General features: G+C 34.1%; 1 protein-coding gene across 1 annotated transcript; it reads right to left on the bottom strand.

The window, feature by feature from the left end:
* Window positions 1-1,390: 1,390 nt before the first annotated feature.
* Window positions 1,391-3,723, bottom strand: LOC146884185 (uncharacterized). Its single transcript, XM_085665884.1, has 9 exons — window positions 3,697-3,723; window positions 3,352-3,595; window positions 3,154-3,250; window positions 2,666-2,726; window positions 2,452-2,510; window positions 2,135-2,255; window positions 1,913-2,035; window positions 1,692-1,769; window positions 1,391-1,618 (listed from the first exon to the last, which is right to left on the bottom strand). The coding sequence occupies exons 1-9, from the start codon at window positions 3,721-3,723 to the stop codon at window positions 1,391-1,393; spliced, it is 1,038 nt and encodes a 345-aa protein (XP_085522010.1).
* Window positions 3,724-10,769: the final 7,046 nt, after the last annotated feature.

The raw sequence follows: 10,769 nt of genomic DNA, 5'->3' as shown, positions 1-10,769 counted from the left end.
GTTACATTGATTAATTTGAAGTCTTAAACAATAAATCAATAACAATAATATTTAAAAAACCAATGATGAATCCTATTTTGAAAAAGCGGTCGAATCGACCTATTTTTCTTTACTATTGTTTCTATCTTATTTTATCTTTTTATCTTTATCTTTCATATTTTTATTATTTTATTTGAATAACTCTTTTGTATAGATATTATAAGAACTAACTAGTTAAAAATCAATTCCGTGTTCGTTGGGAGACGGCTTAGGGTTAACTTAACCCATACTAATTTTTTGGCTACTTTCTTAATAATACTGAAGTTGTTATAGATAAGTAGTATTAATTTGATCGCTTGACGACAGCGTTATCATTAATAAAAAGAATAAGTTATATATGAGTTACAATATATAACTATCATGGTTTTGAAAACATGAAATAAGTTATATATGTTGTGCAACAAAAAAATATAGTCAAACATGTACGATAGATCAAAACTTAATCTCTTTGATGTAGCTAGCATGATAGTGTAGTTGACAAAAAAAATAATATCAACACACTAATATTCAGCAGGCAACATAAATCATTTAAAAAGAATACACATACAATAAACTTGCTTTCATAAAGCTAGCACGATTATGGTGTTGACAATATAAAATAATATCAACACACTTACACTTTCCTAGCAAATTGTCACTGCAAAAATAATTAGGGATTGAAGTTGAGCAATAAGTAAAATACTTCATAAATAAATAAAAAGAAATTTGAAATGAAAGTTTTAAAAATTACAACAACTAAAGAACAACAAAACATATTGTAGCTAGCATGATAGTGTAGTTAACAAAATAAATAATATCAACACATTCAAATTCAGCTAGTAACATATAACGATGTTTACAAATCAACTGATAACAAAAGATAAATACTATATGTATGTAACCTGAAATATATTTTTACGAATAATTGATTGATAAAATTGAAATGTAAACAAATGTTGAAAGACTAAAATATTTTAAAACAAAATACAAATACAATACACTTCCTTTGATGTAGCTAGCATGATTATGGTGTTGATAATACAAAATAATATCAACACAGTTTGACTCTGCTAGCAAATTGTGAAAGCAAAAATAAATAGGGATTCTTGTTCAACAATAAGTAATATAGTTCATAAATAAATAAACAGAAACTTCAAGTGAATGTTTTCAAAATGATAACAACTTAAGAACAACAAAACATATTGGTCATGAGTATCAGCAAATGTTTTCCAAAAAAAATAACATAACCAAGATAAAAACACAAATAAAGTCTAGTACAATTTCCAGATTGAATTAACACAATTCACTTTTCAATCTTGATGTTCTTCTTCAATATCTTCATTGGGATCTTCTTGTTTTCTCGAACCACATATTAATTTTGCCTTTTAATTGTTGGGACACGTGCTTTGGTAGCCAAATCAAAGCTAAGATTCTCCAGATGAGATGATTCTTTCTGGGTTAACTCATCATTTTCAACATCAGTTACTGGTTTATTGACCAACACCTCCTCTGTAGAAACAAGGCTTGATCCTATAGTGTTCAAATGATCACTTAGAGCCTCAACATCATTTGATTCTTCAGTGAATTTGATCAGTAAATCCTAAAAATAAACTTGAAAAAGTTAGCATATAAAAACTTTTAGAAAAAGAAGTATAGTTGTAATATTAACATACCTCTACAATGGTATCAGATGCCATCTCATTTGTAATCTTCTTAAGTTTACTTTCTTCTTCATTTCCAAAGTATACATCCTAACAAATATATTATAAGTAAAAAAAGAGTATAATTAAAATTATATATATGAAAAGACCTAAAAAGAAATAAATCAGATCTTACCAAAGACTTAACTTCAACATCACTAAAGCTTTCAATGATATTTTTCATCCATGCAGACTTTTTTAACTCTGGATGATTGCTCAAATTTGCTATTATAATCATTCTTGCACTCAACTTTGAACAAATAGGTTTTATCAATGAGGACTTCAAACTCTTTAGGCAAGTTACCAGCAGCAGTGTTCTATAAAAAGAAATAGAAATTCAAATGATTTAACTTCATCAAAAATTTGTGTATATAATAATCGGAGCATGATTTCTTTGACTATATAGGATACTTAACCTTGTCTTGTAAGTCAAGAATATCAGAGCATGATTTCTTCAACATTGCACTTGCATCACGATCAAATACAACAAAAGTTGTAGAATCAGTAGCATCAATTACACGAAGTCTAAGTTTAAACCTAACAAAAAAAATATAACATTATTCATTTATTCAAATTTGTCTATTACTCAAATTAGTAAAATTAGAAAAATAAGAATTATGAAGATTAATAATATTACCTAGGTGTAACCTTAATGAAATGTTTGTTACATTTTTCACAAAAAAAAAAATTGGAATCAGGATACACAACTTTGTTGCAGATACATGTTGTGTACCACCAATCATCATGATCTAGAACATGTTTGATAGTAGCCTTCACTACAAAAGTACTTTCCTGGAACATAAATAATGCAACATTATAAAGCACAACATTCAAACTAAACAATTTAAATGAAAGGGAGAGGAAAAGAATTCAACCTGTTAAAAATCTTTGAGACGTTCAATTGAGCATCTAGGATGTAGCTTAATGAAATCTTCTTCTAAGCTAACTTTTGAAGACTGACCAAGTTGGGTAAGAGGTTGAGAAGGAGATTCAATACTATCCCACATCCTACAAAAACAAACATGCAAATTAAACGAAAATAATAAATGAAAATAAAAAAAATGCAAAATGTACTCACATTTTTTTCAACTTCGTAGCATCTTCACCATAACAGTTAAAAATTATCCTCGTACAGTTCATACAATTTTGAATAGAAACTTTATCTATAAAATATATAAAGATGTCAAACACTTTTTAAAAAATTACTACAAGTGTACAAAATGTCAAAAAGTTAGTTACTTTGGAAGATCTTGACATTGCAATAATGTAAAGCAATGACAACATATTGATCCTCTCCAGAGGCAAGAAATGCATTTAACATATCAACATATTGACCAAATAAAGTACACTCCAGTCGATAACTATTGCATGATGTAAAACTTGGTTAAATAAGACTAATGTTAAACATCAAATAAAAGAAGAACAATACTCTTACCCATCAGATTCAATAAGGATGACATTCATCTTGGTCTTCTTACCACCTTTCTCTAACTCTCTCTCTGTTCCAACACCAGTAAACATTCCAATGACATCTAAACAAAAAAAAACAATAAAAAAATAAAACATGAATAAAAATTTAAACGGAAAGAAAAAAAATTAATATACTTACTAACTAAGTAATCTACGTCAAAACCAGGTGCTTTGATGGTTGAAAAAAGGGTGTATGTAGTACTAGTTTTGGGAACTAAGGTAGATTCTATCAAATTGACCTTGGTTCCGAATTGGAAGTTGATCTTATAGGCGTGATTTGTAGTTCTATAAGAACCACCATTACATGAAACACTAAAAGACTGAATGGAGTAAACCTTATCCTCTTTGATTTCATATTGAAATTTGTATATTAGTGTGCGTCTAATAGACGCATGGATTAGGACACCCTGCACAAACAGTTTTATATATCACATTATAATATAACATGGAAACTAAAAAAATAAAGAAAAGTAAACAAATGACGGACGTTTATAGTATGGTGTAGTACCTCTTTGTCTTGAAGAACAATCTCCATGGAAAATGGAGATTTTCCTTGTGTAATCTTCTACAAACCATAACCTTACCACTCTTGTAACAATATTCCAGCTTTCCTTCTCCAGGTTCAGTTCTTGTAATGACTAGGTTTGTTTTTGCAAAGCAGACATGGTGTAAAGAAAATGGAAAATAGAAAATAGTGAAGAAAGGAAGTTGTGGATAGATGTATTTGTAGAGAACATAAAAACAAAAGAATAGTCTGATGTATTTGTAGAGATAATACATCAATAATAAAACCGTATGCATGTTGTGGTTTTGGTTACACAAATTCAGTAAAAATGGGGATAAGCAACTGTCAAACATATGAAGAGGACAGAAGAAAGAAAAACAACTTTTATAAAATGGCTACTATGGTTCATTCAAACCAAAACCATACGCATACTCTGGTTTTGGTTTCCCAAAGTGAGTAAAATGTGGGAAAAGCAACTGGGCAAACATATCAAGACCAGAGAAAAAAACAAAAGCTCTTTTTCCAATGGCTCAATGTTGTGGAATAAAAGGAAAATATGGCAGAGAGCAAAAGAAAAATAAAAGCTGCAGGACATTTAAAAGGAAATAAAGATATTGTTTGAAGGTTTCAAGAAAAGGAAATATGAAGACAACAAAGAAGAAAAACAAAACTATGAAGAGATTAGAAAGCTGAAAAAGGAAAGAAGTAACTTGATGCAGTGATGTAGCTACATCGAAGATAAAGGAAAGAAAAGACCTTATGTTAATTAACTAAGGACTCAACATAAAATATGGGTAAACCTACACAAAAAAAATCCATCATAAGGTTACAAATAAATTATAAGGTTGAATAAAATAATTAAGAGATCCAATATTGGTTTCAAAATTAAGATGATATCTAATACTGGTTTCAAAACTTCTACATTATTAGTTATCAAAACTAAAATGATATCTTTTTCATAAAAAACATTACTTCCTCTTCATTGAATTCCAACACTGCCTGAGAAAACAGATCCACCTTGGGTTGCAATGAAGAAAACTGAGCAAGTCCTTTTAAAAAAATGAAAAAACAAAAACCAAACATACACTTAAAAACTAATTATGTATTAATACCGTTACATCTGATACAATACAACAACATCAACAACCAAGAAATCAACAAACACTGACAATAAAAGATGAACAGAATAAATTGAGATGTAAATAATATCAATGCATATCAAAATTAAAAGGAATAATCATTGTTCTAACTTCGACTAAATGAACTTTAACAGAACTCAATGAGTTCCAATGAGTTCCAACTTCAGACTAAACTAATGACTGTCATTTTGAGACATCCTGTATATCAATCTTCAAAACCTACAAAATAGGTAATCACTAAAAATGTTAAATAATCATGTAAAAACAAAGAAATTAGCATGGAAACATAAAACAACAAAAAATTAAGAAGTGGTGGTCGAATATGATGGAAAATAGAAAAATAGAAAAATAAACCATAAAAACTAAAACCAAAACCTGATCGGAGATGATCAGAGATGATAGTAAAAACATCAAGGGTAAACGGTAAAGGCAAAACCAAAACCTGATCGGAGAAACGCTAAAAAATGTGAAATCAGCCTGTCAAAACAAAGAAATTAGCATGGATACAAATATTATAACAAAAAATTAAGAATTAGTGGTCGAATATGATGGAAAACATAAAAAGATACAAATAAACCCTAAAAACAATAACCAAAACTTGATCGGAGATTAGAGAAAAATAAATAAATGGTAAACGGTAAAGGCAAAACCAAAACTTGATCGGAGAAACCCTAAAAAATGTGAAATCAGCCTGTAAAAACAAAGAAATTATCATTGAAACATAAAACAACAAAAACTTACGAAGTAGTGGTCGAAAATGATGGAAAACCAAAAACTGATCGGAAAAAACCTAAAAAAACCATAAAAACAAAATGAAAACATGATCGGAGATGATAGAAAAAACATAAAGAGTAAACGCTGAAGGCAAAACCAAAAACTGATCGGAAAAAACCTAAAAAAAACCATAAAAACAAAACGAAAACATGATCGGAGATGATAGAAAAAACATAAAGAGTAAATGGTGAAGGCAAAACCAAAAAATGATCGGAAAAATCCTAAAAAATGTGAAATCAGAATGTAAAAACATGATCGGAGATGAATGTGGTGTGGTTAAGAAGAGTTGAGCGTGAAGAGAGTGAAAGAAATTGAGTGTGAAGAGAGTGAAAGAAGTAGGGTGATGGCAGATGTATTGGGCTGCAGACCTAACACAACCGGTTTGAGGGTGGCAGGTGGGATGCCTGGTAAGCCCAAGAGGATCCGGGGGTGTTACAAAAAAGTGCACTTTTTTGTAACATCCCTGGCTACCCCTCCTCGGGCCCCAGAGGCTGTCAGGTTACTACAGCCCAATGCACCCCAACCCCTCACCCTTCTCCGTCCATTCATACTGGGTGGGTTGTTGCCAGTGGGAATCGAACCCCCAACCTGACCTTTAACACCTCTGGCTCACCAGCAGATGCTACCAGTTACTGGTAGCATCTGCTGGTGAGCCAGAGGTGTTAAAGGTCAGGTTGGGGGTTCGATTCCCACTGGCAACAACCCACCCAGTATGAATGGACGGAGAAGGGTGATGGGTTGGGGTGTATTGGGCTGCAGACCTAACACAACCGGTTTGAGGGTGGCAGGTGGGATGCCTGGTAAGCCCAAGAGGATCCGGGGGTGTTACAGTAGAGGGTGAGAAAAGAGTGTTGACGGTAGAGAGTGAGAGAAGAGTGGAGTGTGAAGGAATTAGGGTTTAGAATTTGAGTGACATGTGTCATCACGAAGCTTTGCCACTTGTCAAAGAAATAGATTGTTAGAAAATGCTATTTTGATTTAATTTTTTGTGTTTTGCTTTTTGTGGGTTATTTAAAAACTTGCCTTTTGTGCTACCTTGAATTGTATTATTAATAGATTTTATATGCTTTAATTGTTAAGCTCACCCTATCTGCTTGTGTGTGGCGATGATCGTGTACGCGGTACACGTGAGCAAATGATGTTGATGCAGGTGGTGCTAGTGAGGCTTAGCCGCGGAGCGGGGATATCATGGGATTTTTATATTTATGTTTTCTATCTTTGAATTGAAATAAATTGTAAAGGCTCATGGCCTATTTTGATTAGACTTTCAGATTTTGTAATTATGGATTATGGATGCTTTATTAAAAAAATGAAGTTTTAAATTTCCCATGTTTTGGGAAATGAGGAATTATTCATAAATGTGATGTCTTTATAATCTTACATTTTCTTTATTTACTTCAAATCAGTAATATCCAGTCGGGATGCTACAGTTTTCTTTTCTGCCCTAATGTTTTAAGGGTTGGCCTTAATCTGTTGGGCCTAAGGGCTGGCCCATAGGGTGCTAAGGCCCCTAAAGCTGCCAAGGTCTTCCATTCAGCCCTCATTCTCGCAGACACGGTTCTCTCACACTCTCATTTTCTCAATAGAACGCTCTGCTAGGGTTTAACCCCGATCTTGGTCAAGGTTGCTCAAGCTTAGTCTTGTTTTTCCACTCCGTGTAGGTGATTCTCAAGCTCGTACCTTTACTCCCTAAAGCTTATTTTCGTATTCTTCCATTTAGGGTTCCATAATAACCTCGTTCTTTTACTGTCCCGCTGTTCTTCCAGTTTCCAAGTTTGTTCCTGGAGCTATTGCACTCCGTAGTTGGGGTTAAAGTCCTTTGCTCACCCTTTTCCAGGTAAGGGAAGCTAGGGCTTACTCATGTATTTCGTTTTTCTTGTTGTTCTGCTATTATTTTACGAGTCTATGGTTGGTGTACTGTTGTGAATGCATGGGATGTTTTGATCTGTTGATTTGGATTGGTATGAGGGGGTGTGTAGGGAAACAGTGGCGAGATCTGATAATCTCGCCCAAGCGAGCCTGTCTTGCCTAGGCGAGATGAGTAGAGACTCGCTCAGACTCCTTTCACACGAGTGATCGCTCTAGCGACCAGCTTACTTTTGAGCGAGCGAACGTCTCGCTCAGGCAAGGGGAGTCTCGCCTAAGCGAGAATGCGCAAGAGCCACTATTTCTTGAGTCGAGCTCTCGCCTAGGCGAAGGGAGCTCGCCTGAGCGAGAGACCCTCTCGCTTGAGCGAGACCCTTCAACCTGAGCGAAGAGTTGGGCAAGAGTGCGTTCTAGTTTGGTGTTTTCCCTGTTCTTAGATGTTTGGCTTGCATTTGATTGAATTATTATATAATGGCATGAGGGGAATGAATATGCATGAGTGGGAGGGTGTATGAGTTGTGAATGAAGAACCTAAATAATTCTTGGCATGTAATGAACATGAAATGGTTGGTTATGAAAGTGACATGGTAATGAGATGAGTTGAAATTCTATATTCATGGATGGAGTATGATGAGTTGGTATGGGTTTGACCTGGAATGTGAAAGAGGTTGGTTATAAAGGTTGACATTATATATATATATATATATATATATATATATATATATATATACACACACACACACACATATATATATATATATATATACACACACACACACACACACACATATATATATATATATATATATATATATATATATATATATATATATACATGCATGATAAATATTACTTGGTTGTCCGAATGTGGTTGGTCTGTGGTCAGTGCGTAATTCCTTGAAATCTCTAGGTGAGATTTCAGGGTCATGCTTCAGTGGTCGGGACGTAATTTCATGGCCCTTGTTAGTGGGTGTCCATGGTGGTGCCCCATCTATATAGTCTAGTAAGATTCAAGGTAAGGTTGCATCCTGACACTCTAAGGAGTCAGTTAGTCTCACTTAGAGCGGACTAACTCTTGTGGTGAGAGTAGTAGGAGGCCTGAAACTCATTAAGGGCTAACCTTGTGTGTGGGGGATTGAAACATTATAACACTTGTAACACTTAGCTCGGGGGTGAGCAACTCGGGGGTGAGCAGAGATATCCACCACAACTGCAAGCATCCGCTGAATCTGACCAGATTATATGTATCCGGATGAGTCGAGTCTTAGTGTATTGATTGAAAGGTCATAACATGCTTGAATGATGTATGTATATTGGATTGTGAAAGTATATTTGATTGCATGATAAAACCATTTTTGGCTCTAGCTTACCCTTTGCTTGTTTGATTGCTTTGTATGTCGTTCCTCTACCTTTGCAATGATAATCAATTTATTGATGTGAGCATATGCGAGAGGTACTCGTGGTCAACAAGGAAGAGATGATCCCGCTGCATAGTTTACCAGGGTTGGACTTCATGTTTATGGGGCTTTTCTTTAGGGCTACGGCCCATGTACTAGTGTGTCGTTAAAATTCCTATCTGTTTCTATTAAACTTTATATATGGTTCCTTTTTGGCAACTGATGAGTTCAAATTTTTACCCTCATTTAATGTTTAAATTTGGAGATTTAATAGAATTTTTGTGCTTAAGGATTGATTTAATTAGTATTTGTGATTATTGAATTTATTGAGTATGTAAGGTAAAAATGGTGTAAAAATTGATTTTAGTTGCATAAAATATTATTAGATATTCTAACGTTTGTTAACGCAGATGGAATTTAATTTGGGTCATTAAAAGTTTGGATTTGAAATAATCAAAGTTACAAAATAAGTCCAAAATCAGAAAATTTTGGAAAAGAATAATTCAGGAGCTAAATGCACCCCCAATTTTTATTTACACACTCCTCCTGCAAGTGGAGTGCCAGCTTTTACTAAGTTGCACCCCTCCTACCACTTAAACCCATCTCAACCAGATTATGCCATGTGGCAATCCTCATCTTTCAAATCAGGCCAACCATGTGCTGACACGTGTCATTATCCTTACAAACACATCTCCACCAATTATACACTACCACGTCATCATCTCCTCCATCTCACACATGAAACCCTAACCCTTATTTCAGCCACCATGACTGATGAAGGATTGACCCCAACCAAGGATGGAGGCACATGCTTAAGAAGACTAAGCATGTTTAGAAAGGAAGTTCACTAATCCTTCATCCCTTTCATTTGTGTTTGTTATTTTTCATTCCCTAAGTTGACTTAGTTGAATCAACTTTAGTTGACTTGTTGACCTTTGACTAGGTTTGACTTGTTGACTATAGTTGACTTGACTTAAGCCAACATGTTAATCTATGTTTATTTGCTTTGTAGGTTAATTAGGAGTAAGAAAGCAATGCTAGGTGGCGCATGGTGATTGGGAAGCATAAATGATGTGGAGGAGAGAGTAAAGCAAAGGCATAAAGCATAAAGTAAAAGGCATGAAGCAAGTGTACCTATGTACCTTTGGTCTCCTTTGTTCTTAGCACATTTTGGGCACTTTTTGGAGATATATGAGACACATTCTTTGTCTCCTTTTGTGCTAGAACGAAATTAGCCTTGCATACACCATAGTTAGGTCTTTTGTCTCTCATTTTTGTAACCTTATTTGACCTAGTTTCTAGAAGCTAGGGTTAGGTTTTTGTATAGACATCCTTAGGTATCTTTTATTTTCTTAGAGGCCCCTAAACTCTTCTATATAAGGGGTGCTCCTAGACATGTAAAAGGGTTGAACATTTTGAAGTAAAAACACTCTTGTGTCTCAACCATTTGTGAGAGTTTCCTCCCTTGGGAGTGAATACTTCTAAGCCTTATCTTGCATAGCAAGTGGCGGCACACATCCACTCATCTTCAAGGTTGCCATGGCTTCTAGTCTAGCCTTGTAGTGGCGTGTTTCTCACATTTTTACCATTTCTTTCCTTTCCATTTTATGTTTTCTTCTTCCTTTAATTGTTCTTGGTTTTCTATGATTTATGTGCTTTCCATTTCCTTTTCATTTTGAATCAATTCATCATCTTTTTTATTTTGAGCTTTGTGAAAGGAACCTTCACATCTAGCTAGCTTGCTATCTTAATGTCCAGTGGGGATTTCACTTTGCTTTCTTAATCAACTCACACCATATTCAATAATCTTAAAAAGGAACAACATAATCCTTCATCATTTGGTATCTAGAGCCTAGGTTATCTTGAATATGGTGTTTTTCATGTGCTAACCTTGTCTTCT

Source organism: Vigna unguiculata, chromosome 8, assembly GCF_037176805.1.
Source record: "Vigna unguiculata cultivar grain cowpea cultivar isolate G323 ecotype 2 chromosome 8, ASM3717680v1, whole genome shotgun sequence".
NCBI lineage: Eukaryota > Viridiplantae > Streptophyta > Magnoliopsida > Fabales > Fabaceae > Vigna > Vigna unguiculata.
This window is presented reverse-complemented; position numbering and strand designations above follow the sequence as displayed.